We start from the raw sequence: 23,864 nt of genomic DNA on the forward strand, positions 1-23,864 counted from the left end.
TATGTAGCTAGCTAGCTATCATTTATCAGCTTGCTATCACTTATCAGCTTGCTAGCTAGCTATTGTTTAGCAGCTATCTAGCTATTATTTATCAGCTAACTAGCTACCCATCATTTACCAGTTAACTGTCATTTATCATCTGTCTGGTTAGCTAGCTATCGCTTTTTACTGTTTCTCATAAGTAACTTATCAAACTGCTTTTTGTTCGATTTTGTGGGGATAATTGGGGTCTGTGGTTGAGTGGGTTTGTGAGTGGCTGTGTGTAGGGCAGCAGAAAGAAAACTTACACTCTTCATGGAACGGCAATGATTACTGGAAATTCTTCTTTGAGATTTTCTACTGTTGAGCAGAACTCATGGTTTCATCATGTCAAATCAGTCCAACGCCATCAGACTACAACCAGAATGTTTTACTATAAGCATTGTGTTCTTTTCGTGAAATTCTGAATTATATTTTCTCTTGCTCACCCTGCAGACATGGTAAATATTTTGACACGAGGCTCACAGCAGACAGAAACTGCAACATTCATTAATACATATTCAGAAGTTTGAAAGATGAATATAGTTGGGATATGTCCTAATCAAATCTGAGAACTGTTCATTGTAGCATGTGGCTAACAGAAAAGCTATGTGAATTATAAAGCATCGAGCAGGCTGTTGCATTGTGGGTAGTTTCATAATAAGCCTGGTTTGAGGTTTGCCAGTGATCGGTCCTCATTGGCTGTTCTCTGGCTCTGCTCTGTCTCTCCCGATGCGTGCTAAATGTCAGGTGTTGAGAGCCAGACTTGCTGTTGAAGTTTTTTTTTTTTTCTTTCTTTCTTTTTTTCCAGGCTGTCTGCTTTTGATTTCTTTTCCCGGGGGTGTTTAAAAAAGCGGCTCGATTGTTAGTGACAATCAGCCGCTCTGGCCCTTTTGAACAGAAGGTTTGATTTAATCGCGTGGCTGTCGTTTATTATTCCGACGCGGCAGACGCCCCTGCGAAGGGGGCCGCGGGGGGCGCCCTGATCAAGCACTGCTGAGCCGTCCCCGAGATCTCACTCTTCCTCTCCCCCCACTGTTACGTCTAAATCCTCAATACAAATCGCAATGTTTCGCCTCTCCCAGTGGGGCCTATTACTGCCTGTGGGGCATTAAAGATCATTAATAGTGCTGTCAGAGAAAGCGAGGGAGAAAAGGCAGCGAGGGGGAGGGAGAGCGGGGAGCAGCATGGAGTTGCTTAGCTGCTCATAAATGGGAAATTAATACATCTGCTTCATTAATGCTGCCTCGTGTTTGATGTTTGTTAGCTGGCAACTTTAATGATGTAGGTTTGAGCCGACGGGGCGCTTGACTAAATTTGATTCCTCCAATTAAGTAGTCAGGCTTCTTTTCTTTTGGGAAAATGGTTAGAGAGGAAAAACTGCTGCCTAATTATGGACTCCAAACCATCAGTTTTGTGGCTCCTGCTCTCCCTCTCTCTCCTACCCCCTCCCCCCTCTTCTCCTTCTGTTTCTCTCTCTTACTCTCAATCTTCATCTGTCAGCAACTGATTGGTGCAACAAATTCATCAGGAACACACCACACTCAGCTATCTATCATTCACTAATTAAGCTGAACTTTTTTAATCAGTCCGTTCAACTTTGCTAATCATTCTCATTAGCATACAGTGTATGTCGGAGGATGGAGAGGGCAAGGTGATGAGTCTGCCTTTACTGTAAACAATAGAAATACTAATATGAAGAATGCAGATGGGCACAGCTGCACCCTAATTGCGGCCTTGGATATTGAACATGCAGAAAACATGAAAGAGTCTGAGATATTTTTTTATGCATGCATTTTTTTCCCAGCCATGCAGTTGGAAGCAAAAAAACCCCCCAAAAAACAAGAAACCACATTTGGCTTGCTGTCTGGTGCTCAGAATGAGATCACTCTTTCATGTTGTTGGTGCTTGATGTGGAGCTCAGTGAACAAAAATGTGCCTTTTAGTTCAAAATAAAATTACAGATAATGACTGTGCTTTTTTCAAAGTGATTGGTTGGAAAGGTCAGAGAGGGTAACCGTACAGTGGACAGCAGGAACAACGCAACGAGAGAGTGATGAGAAGATGCACTTAAATTTATCAAATCAACAAGCAAATTTTGATATTAGACAAAAAAAAAAGCTGAATTCAAAATACAGTTTTCAAGTAATTTTATTTTATGAAGTGAATTAGATCTAAAATCTAAATATTGTGCCCTATTTGAAAAAAGCTACAAGTGGTTATGCCTCCATTGGCAGCAACAACTGCCAACTGTCATCATGCGTTCCTGATAACTGGCAACATCACTGTGGAGAAATATTCACTCTGTTACATTAGAGGATTTTCAAATATGAATGTACTCACTTAGCCTTTTAACATCACCTAGACTGAAATTAATCAGACTTTGACTACTAGGTCATTACAAAACATTTTTTTGGATGAAGATGTCAATTTCTTTGAGGGAATATCCCAAATAGATTAATGAAGTTAACTAGCTAGTTAGCTAACTACTTATCTAGCTAGTTAGTTAAATAACTACCTATCATTTAGCAGGTATTGAGCTAGCTAACTAGCTAGCTAGAATCTACCTTGGTAGGTAGATAACTAATTATGTAGTTAATTATTTACCTGTCTCGAGCTAGCCAGCTATGACAAGCTAGCTATCATTTTTTTTACTGTTTATCATAAGTAAGATTTAAAACAAGATTTTCTGATTGCTGTTATTTTTTTATTACAATTAGGCATTTATTATAATTAGGCAGAATGACAACTTCAGAGAGTGGCAGTGTTCTGCTGTAGAGCAGAAGTCACTGTTTCACCACAGCATCAACATCGTCACACTACCACCAGGATGTTTGACTCAACATGGCATTGGGTTCTCTTCATGAAATGCTGTTAGTTTTTTTATGTTACAGGATGCACATATTCTAAAAACATTTCCACTTTTGTTTCTTCTTCAGGCGATTGTCTTCTGGTTTGGTTCGCTCCCATTGATGCCATTTTTGCCCAATCTCTTTCCTATTGATGAATCATGAACATTGAACATGCTGTACTGCAGTGCATTTGGCCACTTCCAAACCAACCAGTCACAAGTTGCAGCCAGTGAAGTTTAAAGTAGCTTGAGTCAGACAATTTCTTGGTGCATCTTTATAATTTACTCTTACAGCAACTAAACTGAGGCGCTCCATGTGAAATAGCTAAATCAAGCAGGAAACTAACTAAAAAACAATCCATATAATTTTGAATTCTTGAGAATTGATCTGAGAGAAAAAACGCTGATATTTCTCAACCACACCGGGTACAGTTTGCTTTATTGGACCTGTAGCTAAAGATCAAATGTAGTCCTGTTTTTCCTTTCTTCCTTTGCACTCAAGTGTTTGTGATGTAAAATTAAACATACTACATCGACGTTTCATTGACTTTTCATCACTTGCTTGCGCATCCCTTTACCACGGTTTACCCCTTGTATTTATTTGTTGTTTGCACTGCCGTTAATGTGGAACACAAGTGTAAAACCGTGTTAATTCAGATTTCTTGCTGATGTATAACCAACATCTATTCTCAATGCAAATGAGCCACCAAGTTTGCTATTTAAATGGGAGCAAAATGGAATGTGTGCTCGCAGGCATGCTGAGGGAAGACGTGGAGAGCAAAGAGGGAAATGAGAGCAGCATACAAACAAGCCATTATTAAACACATTTCTTCTTTAAGCTGCTTTTTGAAGAGCATCGAGCCTAGAGCACTTTAAATTGCCAAAAAAACAAGCTCTTTTTCTTCCGCTTTGAAATCAGGAGGTAAGATCGGCGCGGGATTAAAAAAAAAAAACTGCACACAGGAAAGCAGAAGGATGCTTTATTTGTTTACCATGCGGCAGGCCGAGGGCGATGGTGGGGCTCCTCTTCATCCACAGGAGAGCTCCTGTTTGGCGGCGGCGCCGATGCAGCGCGCCGCCTCCCACCAGCGTCGCGCACAACGCCATCTGCTAGGACCTGTTGGCTTGTTTGTTTTCCAGAGCAAACAGCAAATCACTTCTTTCCTGTTCCTGCTTTTTACCATATGCCGCAGCCTGTGTATCAGAGCGAGGCATGTATATTAATGAAGTTAATCAAAGATGTGTACACAAGCACATCTGCCGGGGGAATTTCTTTCGAATGATTGCACCCGCTGGTTGATTCATCACATCGCCACCTTGATATGCCACCAAAACCACCTCTTGGTACAGGTGTGAGCTCTGGAAATGTATATATGTATAGATATATAGTTCCATACTTCAGCCTAATATTTGTTATAAACATTATGTACTAGAGAGCATAAACATTTAGCATGTAAGTCAGAAGTACAGCTGTGTGAAACTGCGATCAGCAGCGTAACAAGATGAACATCAGCGCCTGTTGTAAGCCTGAGTTTCCGGTGTCAGTGTAATTAGTGTCTATGTTAAACAGCAGGAAGCACATCCCTGTGCAGATGGTAAATGATCCTGCTGTCTCAAACCTTCAGAGCTTGTCAGGTACACACGGAGGGCTGTCATTTCAAAAATATCCCCCCGTAACCTTGGATACAGGGTTTAATTACATCTCTTGATGAGACGCGTAGTTAATTAATTAACTGGCCTGTGAGTAACTTCTGCCATTAAAAAAAAAAAAAGTGCCCTGTCCAGCAGTGAGGCACTCAGATCTGTTGGCTTAGAGCCAAAGTGAGACTCAGCAAATTTGCTATCACAAGCTGAACATTACAGCTTTTGTCATGATGCTCCACTTAATGTACAGCTCTGGAAAAAATTCTGAGACCACTTAAAATGATCAGCTTCTCTGGTTTTACTTTTTATAGGTATGTGTTTGAGTAAAATGAACATTGTTCAAGGTTTTCCCCAGAAAACTTGCTAAGCCCGGTGGTTAGCGTACTCAGCAGTCATTCATCCAGCGGCCCGTCGGGTTTTTGAGTTAAAAAATGTTTAAAGTTGACACTAAATTTTTAAATATCACTTGATAATTATGTGTTGTTGAAAGATTAATATCTGAATACCAACTATGAAGTCTTAAAAAATGCAAACATTAAAAAATAAATAAATAAGCAATTTTAAGTCTGGTGGGGGCATAAGTAAAGCTTGGTGGCCCGCCAGGCTTATAATATACTGAGGGAAACCCTGTTCTTTTATTCTGTGAACCACTGACAACATGTCTCTGAAATTCCAAGCAAAAATTTAGCGTTTATCTGCAGAAAAAAAGAAATGGTCAAAATAACAAAAAAGATGCAGAGCTTTCAGACCTCAAATAACGCAAAGAAAACAAGTTTATATTCATTTAGAAACAACAATACTCATGTTTTAACTCAGGAAGAGTTCAGAAATCAATATTTGGTGGAATGACCATCAGGTTTTAAACGAAATTCAGTGGAGGGGTCTATTAACGTGTTCCAGAGCTCTACATACTGTATATAGGAAACTTTATTGTAAATTGCTTTGGATTTTTTTTTCAAGTGCAACACAAAGATAATATCAGCTTTATTAAAATGGCTCATCAGCCTTTTGCAACCAATTTTAAATCTCTGATATATTACAAATCCAGTTTAAGAACAGAAATTTAGAGGGACAGAAAAATACCACCTACTTGCATAAAGACTATGATATTGCAACACAGCAAATAATTCACAAACATAAAACTGGATTCACTGGAAAAATTGGGAATAATTTGCTCCTGAAATTTCACTACAGACACTGCCCTGTTTACTTTCACTTTAGAGATTTTCTGCTCTCTTTTTCAATAGTACATCTGTTTACTAAAGTATTTTAAAATAAGAGTGAACATGTTCCTTTCCGTCGTCGTCTGTTCCCCGCTCTCTTCATAAACTGTGCCATCATTGCTTGGCGGCTGCCCTGCGTGTGTTGATTTGTTTCTACTTAGTGCATAATTGCACTTGTGGCTTATCTGAGGAATGTAATTTGATTGTTCTGCCTGTCACTCAGTATTAAAAGAGACAAATATGAAATGACGTGTTTGAGGTTGCTTGATTACTGGCCTTGGTTTGACATAATTGAGGACATATTTTGTAAAACTTGGCTCTGTGGCTTTTGATCCCTACCTTGCCAGCTCCTCGACCACATAATTACGTCTCAGAGCGAGTGGTTGGTCTGACTTTGGACCCGAGTTTTGTTTTCATGCAGTGTCAGTGTTTTGTTTTTTTCTTTCTTGATATTTCTAACAAGGCTGTTGCTGTCCTGTCCGCTCCAATAAAACTCTGTTCAAATACAGACATGGATTCAGAGGGCTTACGGCTCAGTGCTGGACCCACGTGTATGCGCCTCGGGCTGTGTCATGCATCATTGCCAACATGATGCCTACAGGAGACAGAGAAAAGAAAAAGAACCCACTGTAGATCAGCCTATCAAGGCCTAACCCCACTTCTAGGTATATCAGAGGCATGAAAGGATGTACTTTCTGTGTATCTGGAGGTGTCCTCCTGGGCTCTTGTTGATGAGTCAGTCGAAGGGTTGGCAGGTGTCCAGGAGGCAGTTTTAGCAGCCCTCAAGCCCCATAAAGAAACAAACCGATCTCCTCCCACCACCACGGGTGGCTCCGGCCAGCAGTTTAGCTGAAGGCGATGCCCCGATCAAGCACGGTTGTGGGCTAACATCCTCCACTCACGCAGGGATGTTCTGTGTGCTGCAGCCTGGAATACTGACCTTTCAGCACCTTCACTGATGGGTTTCTACTTTGACAGCACGTTATTTTAGCAACAACTCTATCCAGTTCCCCGAGCCATGATCGACAAGTGTCTGCGGGTTGTTTCTCTGTGGTGCTTTATCTTCAAGTTATCACAATTTTCTGAGTTTAACTGCATTGGAAAAGACGTTTTACTGTGACAGAACACTTGTAGCTGTGATGGACGCAGAGAGGTTGCACTTGTTTATTATTTAAAGCTCACTGGAAGCAAAGAAATTTGTACAAATGCAGTTTTGTGAAAAGGCATCTGCTGCCTGTAAAGCCACATTCTGTGCTTGGGCTTAAGTTCACAACCAAATGCCTGCACGACGTCCTTCGAGATTTTCTGGCACAGAGCAGAATTAAGGGTTTTGGCAATTTCTGCAAGTTGTCCAGGTTCTGAAGCATAAACAAGGCCAACATCATCAGTTGTTCTTTTCATGAAGTGTGATGTTTTCTTTGCTCCCGATGTCATGAGAGGTTCACTTTTGTTTCGTCCATCTACCAAAAAGTCTTGAGGATGGTCAAGACTTTTTCTGGAAAACATGAGATGGGGGCTGTGCAGTGAAGCAGTTGGCAGCACTGTGTCCTTGCAGCATCAATGTCTTGGGTTTGAATCTTTCTGAATGTGAGTTTGCGTGCCGGTGTGGGTTCTCTCCAGGTACTCCAGCTTCCTCCCTTGTACCAAAATCACAATTGTTTGACAGTTTGACTAATTACTCTAAATGGTTTTATGTTATGTGTGTGTGCACCAGAGTGACTGGCGACATGCCCAGGGTGTACCCTACTTCTCGCCCAATGACCATTGGAGATAGGCACCAAACGCTGCGAATCGGGTCTCTGTGTTCTCGGTTATTTTCGGTCAGCAGCGGTTTTGGCCGTGGAATTCTGATGCCATTTTTGCTCAGTCTGTTGAGGTTTACCGCTCCTAGGAAGGTTCACCACTGTTCTATGTTTTCTCCATTTATAGATGGTTTTTCTCACCATGGCTCATTTAGGTCCCAGGGCCTTAGAAATAGTTTCTGGATAGTTGTCAGTAACTTTATTTCTCGACTTTTCTTTAATTTCTTTACACTGGGGATCGACATGTTTCTTATAAGATCCTTTAACCTACTTCCTGCTGTCAGACAGGTTCTGTTTACAGGATTCCTTAATTCTATAAGTGGTTAATAGGCTACAAACTAGCCTGTTAACCATAGTTTGATGATCTGAAACAAAAATAGGAGAAATTTCTAACATTTTCTGCAATCATACATACACACATTGTTTAAAATTTATCACTTTCAATCCATCCATCTATATTCTATGTGAACAAGCTTATTCAGTTAACCACTCAGTGTGATTGATGCCTGAAATCACCTTACCAAGCTGTCTGACCCCTGTTGAACCTGCCTGCTTGATAAAAGCCTGAAGGCAGGAGGTGGATGACATAAACCCCACACCTTTGCCCTCATGCTGTCCCTTAGTGCTGACCTCCACCCCCATGATCAGCATCTTAGCCCAGTTTGTCTGCAGCAGCTCTGCACCGCCTCAGGCCATCCTGCACACCGAATCAACCAACTTGGAGATATCCAAGGCCAGGCCATGGGTCACCATGAGGCAGACCGTTCCACATTTCCAGGATCCTCGCTACCGAGATCACGGCCCATTTGTTTAGCTGTACATTATCGGCTCCTGAGGCTTCTACAAGATGATGCTAAGGAAAGAGGAAGTTAGTATGGACTATTCAAATGTAATTGGCTTCTTACTGACTATGATCAGCAAGAAGCTTCACAAAAGCTTAAATATGATAGTATTATTATTAGTAGGGGTGCACCTAGGCCTGTCGCAATAAACGATAAATCAATTAATTGAACGATAAATTAAACCTATCGACCTCATTTTAATTATCGTCTTTATCGTCTCTTCCGGCCTTTTTTCTTTCTGTTGGTGACACTGAATGAAAAATGGCTCAGCTCCGGTGCTCTCCACTGACCCTCCCTTCCTCATTTCCTTAGTCTAATGTCCAGCGCACATTACACAAGTTGCCGGCCCATTTTCAAACCCTGAGAGACACCTTAGTCGTCAGAAATCCTAGGTATAGCAGTTTGATCGGGATCATCGTGCCGTGTGGTGTCCAGCCACATGGGCACAAAATAATGGCTACAAGTCCAGTTAACTAATTTTAAAACCAGGCATTAATCAATGCTTTACTAGAATCTACCTGTGATGCATGYGGCTAGAGTCAGCGTRAAGTCCTGACTGAATGAAAATCATTATAATCTATTTATGTCACGTTAACGAAGAACAACTGAAAACTTACCGGGTTTATCAACTGAGGTAGCAATTTTTCTCCAATTCCTCCCCTTATCATTTCTATATTCTTTGCACGAAATGTTGAATAAACATTAATGATAGTACAAATCATATCCGATGTCGCTGGACTTCGGGTTGCGCTGTGTCAGCTGTTTGGGATTACCCTCCATAATTTCCCCTCAGAAAGCACGGAGGAGAATCCGCGCTTTCTGATTGGCTACCTGTCACATTCAACAGTCTGCGTTAAGCTCCCAGACGGGAAAAAMCCCTGATTTAGATCGGAGCGGCCACGACGATCTACCGTAACACACCACACACTGCAGAATGATCGGTTACGAAAACACCAGCGATAATCTTAGATCGGCCAACGATCTAAGATTGCCATAAGGAGAAAATAGGGGCAAAAAATGGGGTAGTATGAACTATTGCATTAGGATTGTGGGATGTGCCCGTTTTCTCTATTTAAACCTTGTAATTACTGAAGGGCAATATAGTATACAGACTTTATAATCTGCCCTCTTTTGGTTGAATGCAGTATTTATTTCCACTTTGGCTTTATGTTGTTTAGTTTTTATTCAAGCACGTTTTTTGTTAATGGAGACTGAGAATCCATTTGTTTTTGTTTTTGGTTGTTTTGTTCATTTAGTTTATCAGTTGCAGTGTTACACTTTATTTTCAAAAGAACACGTATCTATCAGGAAATCGCATGTATTATCAGTCATTTCCATTAAATCAGTGTCAAAAGGTCTTGAAACAATATTATTGTTTATCGCAATAATTTTTTAGACAATTAATCGTCCAGCAAAATTTGTTATCGTGACAGGCCTAGGTGCACCAATAAATTTGCAGGCCTTTCCTTAATTTTGGATGATCGGAAGCCAGCTGATATTTAAGGGTACAACACACAGAGGCAACATCACCCCTTCTTCATTCATTTCAAATGGGACTTGCATGATGAGTTGACAATTCTTGTCTTTTCATTCATGTGACATTTTGAGCTCGTACATGTGGGCATGCACACGTGGGATAGCGATGCAACACAAGAAAATTGAAAATTGTTCAACTTTCAACAATGTTGCTGCCATTGCTATAGCATCCTGTGAGTTGGGTTGACCTCACGTGCCAGAAAACTGTCACATTTTGCTGTTGTTCATCGCTTCCTGTGCCTCGAGCCCATTACATGTGAAACCACTCCTTTCCACCAATCCTATCTACCTCCGCAAAGGTGTGAAAATCAGTCACTTTCCCCATTTGCTCTACCTTGAGAGACCGCTGAGTGACAGAACTTACCACGAGATTACGTCTGATGCCATTTTAGCAACTTTGTTCTTTTAATTAGCGACTTTTTAAACAAAACAAAATCAGAATCGGCAGGTCATACTTTTTAAACATTTGTGATGGGGCAGAAAACTGCTATCGGTTCATCCCTAATTATAATTTACAGTTTGTTAGTCTAAATTCATTTTATTTTATGCTTTTCCTTATTGCCTTAGACTCAGACAGTTTTGTGTAACATTTGAGTAAAGTACATATTTCCATCATATCCTGTGATGGACTGGCGGCCTGTTCAGGGCGTACCCCACACCTCACACCAATAAACGCCGGACACAGGCTCTAGCTGTCCCATGACCTTGCGAAGTCAAGCAGGTAAAGGCAGTGGATGGGTGCTTCCATCTCCTAAAAACAAAAGTTGCACATCAGAGTTTCTTCATAAGATAAAAGCAACAGGTTGCTACATTTTCCGATTCTGGCCAAATTCTTTGTGCTCCATTATTGTTCAGCAATTTCGGTTTACAACCTGATCGTCTTTTATAAGCATATTGTTTCAGGAAATTAACTCAAGGCTCTTTTTAACACGGTGGTTAAGGCTCATTAAGCAGCCCAGATGGTGCTTTCTGGTGTCATACTAATAATAGCTCAGTGTTTTTTGCCCCGATCGCTCTGAAGGCCTTTGTCCCTCTCTCCTCACATCTTCTCTCTGTCGCACACGCTGCAGCTCACACCCTTTTGCCCCCTTTGCTTTGACAGGATGAGCTGAACAATAACCACGCGCCAGCTGATGCATGATCCATGGGTTTGACCCACTAACCCCCACGCACATTGTTACAACCTGTTTACACTGTGGAAATTGACAAATGTTTTCATGAGCCCTTTCCACCGGCCTCATATTTCTGACCCGGCGCGCTTCATTGTGCACCTTCTCGCGCAACTACTCCATCCTTTCTACCTTGTTAGCTGTGAATTGCGCGGAAGGGCTGCAGATGAGGACAAGCGAGAGATCGCAGGCGGCGGAAAGAACGCATTGGTATTCTTCCCACGCTCTTAGACATTACGAGGGCATCAAGGTGCAAATATGAGTCAGACAGCTCTCATAATGAAAGAATCGAGACGCATTATGAAATAAGTGGAAGTGACCAATGAAGAGAGACGCCGCGCTAGCTGCTTTGAATTCCAATTACGCCAACCCTGCAGAGAGCGAGGCGCCTTTTAATGTCTCATGAGCCGCTGTGGGGCTTAGATACAAGAGCAGAGTCTCACATAAGAGTCGGCATTGCAGAGGTTGGCTGGCGGGGTCACACTGAGTAGACTACCCTCTCTGCAGCATCAGAACGGGGGAGACGAACCTGACACTTGTTCAATAGATGAACGCACAGCAGCTATTCAGCTATGACGCCCCCAGATACCCGCGGCAACCCCATGGAGGGGCAGCGAGGGGGTGGAGGGGTAAAAGGAAGCGACAAGGACCTCCGCGGACGAGAAAGTGGATTATCTCATGAAGGGAAATCAATTAGAACGTTCCCCCGGACTGTGAACATTTATTCATTTAGCTTGACCGCTATTGAATTTCCATGATGGGCTTTGACTGATCGGGGGGTGCAGGGGAAAGGGATCAGAGTTAATGGCGATTGTTCTGCACTCCTCCAAATGTATTATCTGCCTCATTCAGAGGGAGACACTTCATCAAACTGGAGAGAACCCTGCGGCCCATTGATGGATGGGCTTTGTGTGGGGTTTGAAGAAAAAAAAGATGAGGCATGGGTCGTTTGGGTTGGGGTTGAGGGAGGGCGGGGGGGGGAGAATTGGTGTATAGGGATGGGAGAGGGGGTGTCACAGATGTCCAGTCCTTTGAAAGAAAATTAAACAAGTACCTCATTAGCCAACGCTTCAGTGCTCCCTGGAGGTGGCCACTGAGCCAGGGTTTTTAATGAGCTGGGAACTTAAACGCTGCCAAAGTTTACCCCGGCCTCGCCTTTCTCTGTTAGGCCACTGGGAAGAGACCTAACCCCCACCCCCTCAAGCACGCACACACACACACACACACACACACACGCACGCACGCACACACACACCATCAACCCCTGGACTTCCTTTTACCCCCTTTTGCTCGCGCCCCAGCCCTCCTCCTCTCCTATTGAGGGCCGCTCATGCAGAGGAGAGAGAGGCACCACGCTGATTCTCTGCCTTTCAGCTCCGGAGAGAGGGGGATAATGCTGTTTTTGTACCACGCATCCAGAGGAATTATGTGCGCTAATTTGATTAGGGGAAGATTTGATTAACTGGAAAATGAGGGCTTTGCTTAGACTTTCACACGCTTAATTTATCCCCTTGCAAAGCAGACGCAACATTGTGTCATGAAACTCAGAAGGCATGCGAGAGAGCCCATTCACCGGCTAGATGGCCCTTTCAGACGCAACAATATCTAGGACCGCCACGGTTCAAATTGGGATAATCAGTTTAGGGCTTTTCGCCTGGCCTCAGAATACAAATTGCATTTGGCATTAACGGTGAAAAGGTTCAAAGGATAATGAGATTAATGTAGCAGGGAATTGAGCTAAGGCAGAAATTTTCTTTAGAAGAAAATGCTAAAGTAGTGGCGTTGTTGCACAAGGTGGAGCACTTCTTTTTTTTTCCTTCTTTTTATGACTTATGTTTATGTGCGGCTGTGGTTGCTAGGAGATTATGATAATGCTCTCGCTGCAAATGTCAATCAAAGATACAGTGTGTCAAACACAGTGTAAAAATACTAGAAATTGTTGCAGCTTTTACCACTTATGTACTCTAGACACATTTACATCTCTTTGCAAAGCAAAAAGGCTTTTTTTATATATATATTATCATTCGGCGCTGCTTTGAATTCATTTGGTGGTTTTCACTTGTGCCTGTGATCCCTTTGTACACTCTGAAATGGCCACAGGGACTGAAGGAGGTGGATGCTTTGCTTTCACTCTTTTTACCATGCAGCCATGAAGGTCATATTACTGCGCGGTGATGATTACATTTGAATGAAAAGCGACTTCTTCTGGGAGAGAGGAGGGGAAAAAAGAGCCACAGGCAGGCTTGATCTGTTTCTCTGATCTCAAACTCCGACACTCTGTGACCTTCCCCTCTGTCTGCCTCCATCTTTGCTTTGCTCTCCTCTATTTTAAACAAATAGCTCTGTTATTTTACACAAGGATTGCCTGGATTACCTTTTAATAAGAGCTTAGCCACTCTTCGGCAGCACATCATCCCCGTCCCAGAGCACGGTTAGCCAATAGCCGCCCCGCCCAGAATTATCCACAGCAAACGAAAGGCTTGTGTTCCTTTGAGAGCTTAGAAATGACTTCAGTTTTTTTTTGTTTTTTGTTTTTTTTTGTCACAGTTCCAGTGTGGAAGCTTTGACTGTCTGAAAGCCAAGAATTTATCTTAAAAAAAAAGGGGGGGGGGGAGAGAGTGAGATGGGAAGAGAGAAGCGGAAGCCCAAACAGATGAGCTGTCTCCTGTTGGACTTAACTCCGTCTTCCCCATCTGTTCACCCCCGTTTTAATTAAATCTACAGAGATGAAGATTTTTTCTCTCTCGTGCCACCTTCTCGGCTTCCTTCCTCGCTCCCATGCCCGTACTTGAGCGAAGGTGGAGTGACGCCAGCGTCCACTCCATCTCCCAACCTTGCTGCCAGCTGCTAATGAGACCAAGCCAAGGTGGCATGACAATGTTGCCAGCCATTATGAGCTGATAATGAGGAGCATTGGAGTGAAGGCCCCGGCTCGGGCTTCCTGCCATCAGCGACAGCAGCCTTCATCCCGTCCACACAGGGACATGCATATATTCGTGAACACATACAGCGGCACTGCAAAGGTATTCACACTGATTTAGTCATGTTACAACCACAGACTTTAATGATTTTCTTTTCTTTTTTTAATGGTGCTTAATTGTGAACTGGAAGAATAAAGGATAATTGTTTTCAGTATTTTTTTTTATTAGTAAAAATCTGAAAAGTTAAGCATGCATTTGCCTTCAGATTTCCTAAGGGTAAGCACAAGCTGCGTTTCTATTGGCCATAAAATTGCACAATTTGACATTTTGAAAGTAAATTTTGCTTAATGGAAACAAGCGAATTTCAATAAAACTTGTTTTTCACCAAAAAGTTTTGGCGGTATGATTAGACGTGTTTTTCCGGCCGTATCAAAATTGGTTTATTTTTGCAAAACTGCAATGGGAGTGCTTTTTTCGCATCACACGAGTCAGATGATCAACAACAGGATGTTACCGCTGGCGCAAACCACAAAGAAGAAAGCAACAGGAAGTAGTTGGAGGAGCATGGCACGTTTTTTAACGAATTATTGTGTGAACAAAACTTACTCATGTATGATTTTAACTGGTTTTCTTATTTAATAGAACCACCACAATGGCTAACTTGTGTGTTTTTGTTTTGTTGTTTTTGGCATTGCTAGGATATTGACAAACCTTTGCGGACATTTGCAATTTGAAATACAGCTACTGTCTTTCTCGGCTTTGGACAGCTAGAGACATTTTTTTTCTCATTCTTCTTTGTGAAACAGTTGAAGTTCTGTCAGATTGGATGAAAGGTGTCTGTGAACATGAGTTTCATCTCAGCACAGATTCTTTAAATCCAGAATAACATACATTAAGCTTTATTATTGTAACATCACAACATGTGAAATAAGAGAAAAATATAATCTTCAATTCAAAGTGATGTAACCTAAAAAGAGACGTAAATCAAAAATATTAAGGAAAAATATTGAAGATAACCATACAAGAAGAGGCAATAGGGCTTATATAGTCTGAACCCAAATAGTATACAAAAAATAACATAATCCAGCAATACAATCCTTCATCAGTTGGTCATAACTTTATAAAATACAAAATAAAAACATATCTACAAAGTGTTAATGGGAATTTAAATAGAACATGTAACAAAGAAAAAGTGACGATCGCAATTCTTCGAGTGCAGTTTCAGCACAACTTGTAGCATAACACAAAATAGCCACATTTATAGAGCTACCTTCAAACAAGTGTTCTATGTACAACTTTTTATTATTTCCCTCCCACCTTCTTCATCTTTGCTCCCTCTGAACCCAGTGCCTGTTCCTGAACTCGCCCACTGAAACAAGGTGAGGCCGACCAAAACCAGCTCAACACTTAGAGTGGCCTTACGTTTCAGTTTCTTCCAAGATGCTTGCTTCCACACCCACTCTTTTTCTTTTTTCTTTTTTTTTTTGTCCGCTACCGTCAAATAGCATTACCTTCATTTGATAATGCACCTAACACCCACCCACTCACAAGAGCAAATAGCCACCTCGTGCATCTCGGTGCTCTTCAGCGCCTCGTCCTCCATTTAGTATCATTTTCTTTTCCTGTCCGTGGTCTTGGCTTTTAAAGTGGACCTCTCATCCTCCCTGGCTCTGAAGTGCAGTCATCTGCCTTTTTTTCCCCTGTTGTCTCACCAGCCTACGCCAAACAGCTCTTTGCGCCATGGAGAGGCTGACGCTCACTTAGCACCGGAGCTGCTATCACTTCATTTGCATGGTAGGAGAGTGTGGTGGCACTTTAAGCGGCGTAAAGGCTCCAACAGCTTGCCGTTAGCGGCGCAGATACCAGAAGCGCCGGCGGTTTTTAGCAGCGCCTCAGGTTATGAACAATAACGTCACACCTCTCGAGCTGAGGCCACACTTTTCGCTCGGGCTGAGAAAGCAAACGCGGCAACATTATGAGGTGTGGGTAAAGACAGGACTCTTTTTTTTGTTGTTGTTGTTTGTTTTATTTTCCCGTCCAGGTTGCGATTTGAAGTGCTTTGTTTCACAGCTAGTCTATACAGCAATTTAAAAAAAAAAAGCATCACAAAAATAGTTTGATGTTTAATTAAAAGGAGGCAAAAAAATATAATCATGAGACATTTGTATTAGAATGGTTTTTGTCTTTTCGTCTTTCCATTCTCTCTGCTCTTTGCTAAATGTAATCTAATACAAGCGTTCATTGATATTGAACGAGTTCGACAAATTGCTTCTGCATATCATTTTTTTCTCACATTAAATGTTTCAGATCATCAAACAAATCAGACTAAGATATAATCCATCCATCCATCCATCCATCCATTTTCTTCTGCTTATCCGGGGTCGGGTTGTGGGGGCAGGAGCTTCAGAAGGGAGGCCCAGACTTCCCTCTCCCCAGCCACTTCTTCCAGCTCCTCCGGAGGAATCCCAAGGCGTTCCCAGGCCAGTCGAGAGACATAGTCCCTAAGATATAAATAAATACAAAATGAATGTGCTTTGAAACAATAATTCACTTTTTTGAGGGGGAGAAAGATACCCAGTCTAGCTCTATAAAACTTGGATTGTTTACATGAAATAAACGACGCATTTGTCATTCAAATCATTGGGGCTCTTCGAGGAATTGTTGCAGCTCAATCTTCCACACTTCAATGAAAAGATGCAGCTGCAATCCATCCATCAATCTATTTTCTGCACCCGTCACAAAGGGACTAAGATATTAAAAGGCTGTGTTATTTTTTTATCCGGTCTGTCTGAAGCTCTACAAAGGTGCTGTCAGTCTGTGACTTTATCTGTTAAAGCATGTCTAAGGAGTGTGTGGCTGTGTTTTGGACTCTTGATAGGAGAGTAAACAGTAAAAAAATGACAGACAAGATTCAAAGCATTTGTAAACACCCTAAGAATGTTGTGACTGGCTAACCGTTAGCCGCTAACTAAGCTGAAGGTAGCATTTGATTAAGAGCTCTCTATCCGTGTTAACTGTGGGAGGGTTCTCACAGTTTTCTAACATGTTTAATCAATTGTTCTTAACCTAAATTGTCAACTTTAAGTTTGACGACTCAAACTTAAAGTTTTGAGTCATGAGTAAAAGGAATTCTTGCACTATGTTTTTTTTAAGTTTTGGTATTAGGACCATAGATCGAGACAAGCATAGAAACAACAATAGCTAGTCAAAAGCAATGGAAGCAATAGCTAACCCAAAGCAATGGAAGCAATAGCTAACGCAAAGCTATGAAAGCAATAGCTAACCCAAAGCTATGAAAGCAATAGCTAACCCAAAGCTATAAAAACAATAGCTAACCCAAAGCAATGGAAGCAATAGCTAACCCAAAGCAATAGAAACAATAGCTAACCCAAAGCTAACCCAAAGCTAAGGAAGCAATAGCTTTTGGCTAGCCCTTAGCAATAATACCTAACATTGCCCCCCAAAAGGCCTCTTTTCGGGGGAACGCACACACTACAGTTAGAATGGTAGTCAGTGTAACACTGGGTCATTTTCAACATTATACCAAGAAAATAGTGAACTAACACTTCAGCGACCCCTTACTGCAAACAGCCCTACCAAGAGGATGAAGCTATAGCTGCACGCCTACCGCTGTCTCTTTGATCCACCTGGAGGGCAGGATATTCTGTGTTTACGCTCAGTATGTGCTCGTCTCTGAGCTGTATGAAGGCTCTGCTTTGGGTGAAAAAGGGGAAGATGAGGGCAGCATTGTTTTATATCGAGGGAGACTGTTTTTAAGTCTATAGTCAGCCCTTCCGAACTTTATCACTTCAAGAGATATAAAATCTGAAAGTGTCTGTCTTGAATTTCCCAACCTTCATGAATTGCAAAGGAATTATTGTGGGGGAGCTTATATAGTCGTAGTCAACAGACCATTGCTTATGTGAGGCTCGTTTTAGAGTTTTAGTTTACGGTTTGTATTACTGTGCTCTGCTGGGTTTAACGTGTGGAAGAAGAAGATGAGAATAATGGAAACATTGTGTTAAACTGTGCTCCTAAATTGTTAGATTGTTGAGATTTTCTGTGTAAAAGTTCACCTGATGGGAATGTCTGAAACACATTCCCTGTACAGTACGTCTGCTGTTTTCAGTTCTAGAGAGAAACTAATCAGTCAGTCTGGGATTTGAATAGGCCAAGTTTCAGAAGGGTTTATCAGAAGGTCAGATAGAAAACAAATTGTAATGGCTTTTTCCTTTAGTTGGTTTTTGAAGCTGTTAATTTAAAGTAGCCAATTTAAAGAAACAAAACTAGAAACTCCCACCACGTTTGACCTATAAAAGCTTCAGACAACGACCTACTTTGAGGCATAACTGGTGATTTATCAAATTTCTGTTGGATTCAAAAGCAGTGCTTCGATCACCGTTTTTTTTTTCCCCCTCTGTTACAATCACTAGAAGTAAAACAAATTATCAGTCCAGATTGGAATCAACAGGTCAGGCTTTAAAGAAAACTGCAGCCTTATCACTGCATCTTCACTCAAATCGGTTTTGTTTTCCAGTCATTAATGTTTCACACCCCTCCCCTCCCTCTGATATCCAAAGTGGATAACTGACAACAACAGCAGCGTGAAGTCCAAACCCGAAGCCTTCTTCTTGCTTTAAATCTTTCCCCGTGTAGAAAGAAGCCCAGATTTAAAGCAAACACACTGCGTCCAAGCAGCTTCCACACACATCGGGAATCATTGAATCTTCAGTCGACTGTTCTAGTCTAGTCATCAGTAAAAGGCCTTGGCTGGGATTTGGGGAGTGCAGCTGCACTTGTGTGTGCGTGTGTTTGCGTGTGTTCCTCTGTGTAAATGAGTTCCAGATAGCTTTAGAGGAGGGTTTTACTCGTAGGCGAGGCTGAGCCCATGGCACAGCCAGAACAGGTTGAGTTTCAAAGGGGCTTATCAGAGGAATTAGGCAAGTCTTTGGAGTTTGAGCAGGGCCTAATTCCCACTGACCTTTCCCTGGCTCGAGTTTGACTTTTTGTGGTGATCAGCAAGTGCTCTAACAAGCTTTTCCGTCTGTGTGGCTGGGGATTACTGTGGAACTGCCGTGCCCTCCCCTGCACTCACAAGAAGCCATCTGTGGTAAAGGGAGATTAGGTGAGGGAGTGAGAACAGACAAGAGAGAGGGAGAGAGAGAGACTGAACAGAAGTAGGCAATAGCCTGAAGGGGCATTGTCATGCCTGTCTGTGTGCTGGGGAGGATTCTGCGCTTGTCAGAGTCTTCCTTTGTCACAAATTGGTATGTTTTGTTCTGCTATTTTAACCTGCCAAGAATGGGCAACCCTACGGGTCAGTAATATTCCAGTGATCGTGGACATTTGAGGGGTTTTTCACGTCTTTTTTATTTTTTATTAAATGGAAGTATCTTATTTAGTGGAATATTTCCTTGGGATTAAACTCACTGTCTCTTCGATGCTGAGGCGAGAAATTAGCATTGGATAACAAAGGCTCTTGATGGTGTCTGAGGTAAGGCTGCACTTTCTTTCATCGCTGATTTCATTCATTTTTCACAGTAACTGCTGAAAGTAAATTCAAGTGCTAGAACTTCTCCCCGATGCCTTTCTGACTTCTGCTCTATGACTTACCGTTGGTTTTTTTGACTATCACATTATTAAGTGTTAGTCCTTTTAATTTTAAAACAGAAAGACAAGGCAATTCAAAGAAAAAGTGTTTTCTTTATTCAGGCTTAATATTCCTTTTTGTGTTCCAACACAACAAGATGCAAATGAGACGTCATCTGATTGCATTAATTATATTTCCGGAGATGATCTCCGTTCAGCAACCCCTGCTGTGCTAACAATTGAAATGATTGCATTTAATCAGTGCACTTTTGAATTAATTATGGAAACAGAGAATGTCACATCGCTTATAATTAGGCAGTAGATGGCTTGTTGACTAAATGGACAAAGATAGCTGTGCCTGTTTTGCTCATTATGCAAGAATTTAAAGTACTTAAAAATATTAGCACTTCTCCAGAGGTCGTGTTTAATTGGGATTGTAGTGAAAGTTAATAGTCAGTTGGCTGTTTTTGCCATCAGCTGCTGCAACTACCTAAATATATATACATATATAAAAAAAGAAAAAACTATACTTAATTCATCCTTGTTGTGTATCTTTCTTTCACTTTTGTTATATCCTAACAGGACAGGTGTTTTTAAATGTCAGATCTTTTTCAGTCTGCTACTCAGTTAGGTCAGAGTGACCAGACAATTTCTAAAAGAGACTGTTTGCTGCTGCATTAAGAGAGCAGCTCAGGTGTTAGCCATGACATTGTATTATGTTGGTAACAAAGTTCTAAGTTTATAGACAGAAAAAGAACTGTTAATGTAAGGTTTTTCTGCATATGAGCAGCTTGACACACATTGAAATGCTGTAAATTACGGCCTGACTTATCAACAAGTCATATCAAAACTGAGAACAAACGAACAAGCTAATGTAAACGTGGTGCTTTAGCAAACTGCTGTAGTAGAAAAACACTTTCCGTGGAAGTAAAAACAAGTTTGTTGAATACTTTAGTTGTGTTGAGACGCTTATATCTTTAGAAATAAATTATAAAAGCTGTGATATCGTCTAATACAATTATCAGACAATAACTTAATTAGTGTTTCTAATTAAGTTACTTAAACAACGTGTCAAGGTTGATACTGCAGTTCCATGAACGTCTTTGGTAAGAGAATTAAACGGAAAACAACGTATGATGAGCAATTCTTACCAAGCTTCAACTTGGTAGACATCAATTATTCTGTGAGAATATGCCAAGACAAAATCGGACAAAATGGGAACCAGCAGTTGAGGCCTTTTAAAGATTGGTGATCAGTCAGAAAACTCTAATCGGTGCACGGTGCAATCTTAAAACACAAATTATGTTTTAAGATTTGCTTATCCAGTTCGTATTTGCAGATGCGTATCTGTGCTTCTACTGTCGATGACATTAGCTGCATTTCCATTGAGCAGATAAATACGCACTTTGGAATTTTGAAAATAATTTTACTTAATGGAAATAAAAATTTAAAAAAACAAATTTTTTGATGGAAAGTTTTAGTGTTAGGATTAGGTGTTTTAAAAAAAAAATGTATTCGTTTTATTTCTCAAAACTGCAATGGAAACACTTTTTGCTTCGCAAGTCACATGATCAACAACCGGATGTTGCCATTGGTGCAAACCACGACGGCAGGAAGCAGCTGGATGACGATGTATTTTAATGACTTTTTGCATGAACAAACTTATTCACATGCAAAAATTGCATCTCTCAAACCACAATTGCGACATTGTTCTTTTTCGACATCAGCAGAAAGTCAGGAAACGTTTGCGTACATTTTTATTGGAAATATATAGTTGGTGTCAGAACCCAGAAAAAGATAAGATCTGTCCCTTTAAGAACGGGCACAAGACTAGAAAGAAAAGAGCCTGATCAGGATCATCATGCAGGAGTCATCCTGGTAGCCTTTCCTCCCTCTCCTCCCTCTCCACTGCATTATCATAAAAAGTGATTTAGGCCTGATTGATGCAAATGGCCCGCTGTTCTTTTTCTATCATTAACGGGTCCTTCGCCGTGGCCACAGGCGGTGATTAAAGCTGTCATTTCCAGCTACTCATTAAAGGAGAGCACTGGGCCGTGGGAGGGATTCAAGGCGGGGGAGGAAGGGTGGGAGACGGATAAAGAAGGTGGAGGAATAGGGCTTTTTTTTATTCCTGAAGAATTGCTATTTAGCAGAACAACCTTTAAAAATAGAGAAAATCACATCTATTTATTTATTTATTTGAGTGGTGTGTACAGATGGCAAAAAAAAACTTCATTACAGGATCTTTTATGATTCCCTGAATGGTGTTTAATTAGCATGCCAGTAAAGCTGCTTATTTCAAGGTAAAGACAAAATAAAGAAAACAAACCTAGAGTCGGGTTAAAATGGAAGATACTACACAGATTGCATTCAGTCTCAGATTTAGTGCTGAATTAGAAAAAGTTGTGATGCAGAGATTGTGTGTGGGGGAAAATAAATCAATCTAACTTTATTTCATCTTTTAATGTTGCTGCAGGCTTGGGGATCATGAACAGTTCTCTCAAATAAAAGGGAAAGTGTTGAACAATCCCAGATACCGAAGTGCGTCTCCAGCCTCCCCTCGGCTTCTGGCAAAAGACATTATACTGTGTGACTCACACTTACACTTGAACATGATCGGGAGTGTGTTTGTGTGCTGATAGGCCCCCATTCCACTCTAATGGGGGGGATGTTCTTGCCTGTGAGGTAGTGAGACGTGAAGCTCCAGCTGAGCTGTCCTCTGCAGGGGTCTTTGCTACCACCATGTCCTGGAGCCCTGCTCTAATGGCCATAGGTGCCCTCGCTGTTACTGTGACCAGCAGGCACGTCTCTCCATGGACACACACCACCCCAAACCTCCATCTGCTCCACATACACCCCCGACACCGCCTTAATCTTTCACTACAACTCCAGATAGCATGCTGGGATTCTGGTCAGGGCTGCACATGGCTTAGAGCAATAGGACTGGGGATTTGGGGGATTGGAGACCACAATGGGTTGGAGAAGATATGCTTTCTAAGTGGCTCAGCTCTGAGGCACTAAGCTTCAATCAGATGTGTCCATCGGGGATCAAAATTGTGCAGAAAATGCTTCCTGGCATTAAGATGTGATATTTTTCCAGGCCCAGGCTACAGGAAAACACGATGGTGTTAGCTTCTTTGTTTAGCAAGTGTTGAAGTCTCTTACTGCCGCCACAGTATGTGCTGCTAATGTAGAGATTTCACCTGGGCAAAACTGGTTGAAACAAAATGAGCATGGCGGTCACATTTCAAACTGCCTTTAGTGTGTTGTACAGTCAGCTGTAGCCCAGCTAGCTGTAGAACAATTAGCTGCAGTTCACTTACGCCAAATAAAAAGACAGATGCCTGTTTTTTCCTCAATGTCTGAAATTTATATCAGGTCAAACTTCTCTTGCTTTAGATTAGTTAGAATTACAGAAGAAAGATTCTACTTGCTAAATGCCACAATAATGAGAGAGAATGTATGTTATATATGTTAGATCTGCAAAATCAGAAGTGTATGTGTGACTTGGGTCAAACATTTTTGGTTTCCTTCCACAAGCTTCTCACAACAGTTTGCTGTAATTCTGGCCCATTCCTCCGGACAGAACTTGAACCTCTATTAGGTTTGTCGGCTGCCTTGCTAACACGCACATTTTTAGATATACCCACACATTCTCTTGAAATCAGGACTTTGTGATGGTCGTACCAAAACATAGCCTTGACCTTAAATCACTTTGTAACCACTTTGTCTGCATACTTGGTCATTGCTCTCTCTCATTGTCTCGCAGCCAAAATGTCTTAACATATTGAAAAAGTTTTTTTTTTGTGTTTTTTTTAAATGATACTGAAGACGGTTCGTTTCGAGTCGTCTTCCCTGAGGAACACACTCCGCTGTATTGTTGTATCTATTCATTTTGGCCTTTTATCATGCATTCAGCAATAGGGGGAGGTGTTGCATTGCTTTATAGCCTTCCTTTTACTCCTGTTGTATCCGACTATCAGGACAGACAGCATGAATTCACCTGTGCACTGCAAAAACTAAAATCTTAGTAAGATTAAATATCTTAAATTAAGGAGATTTTTCTTGTTTTCTTTCTGACAAGATAATTTTTCTCACCAAGAGGGATTTATGTTAGAATATTTTTCTTATTTTAAGTGTTTTTGTACTTAATTATCTCAGTAAGATATAAAAGCTTAATATTAAGAAAATATTACTTATTATGAGTAAATATGTGCTAGAATCTAGAATATCAATATTTACCTATCAAACTTCAAGTCTAGAACTTAT

At 41.3% G+C, this 23,864-nt stretch overlaps 1 protein-coding gene across 13 annotated transcripts in view; it reads left to right on the forward strand.

Moving 5' to 3' along the window:
- Positions 1-23,864, forward strand: part of auts2a (activator of transcription and developmental regulator AUTS2 a) — a 358,488-nt gene that overhangs the window by 258,932 nt on the left and 75,692 nt on the right. Inside the window, exon 1 of one of the 13 annotated variants that reach the window (XM_008428217.2) lies at positions 19,216-19,500. The exons of the other annotated variants lie outside the window; for them this stretch is intronic. Coding sequence (XP_008426439.1) covers positions 19,489-19,500 — 12 coding nt within the window. The 5' untranslated portion in view covers positions 19,216-19,488. Of the gene's footprint in view, positions 1-19,215; positions 19,501-23,864 lie in introns of those variants that run through there. 13 annotated transcript variants of the gene reach the window in all.

Source organism: Poecilia reticulata, linkage group LG14 (assembly GCF_000633615.1).
Source record: "Poecilia reticulata strain Guanapo linkage group LG14, Guppy_female_1.0+MT, whole genome shotgun sequence".
In the NCBI taxonomy this organism is placed as follows: Eukaryota; Metazoa; Chordata; class Actinopteri; order Cyprinodontiformes; family Poeciliidae; genus Poecilia; species Poecilia reticulata.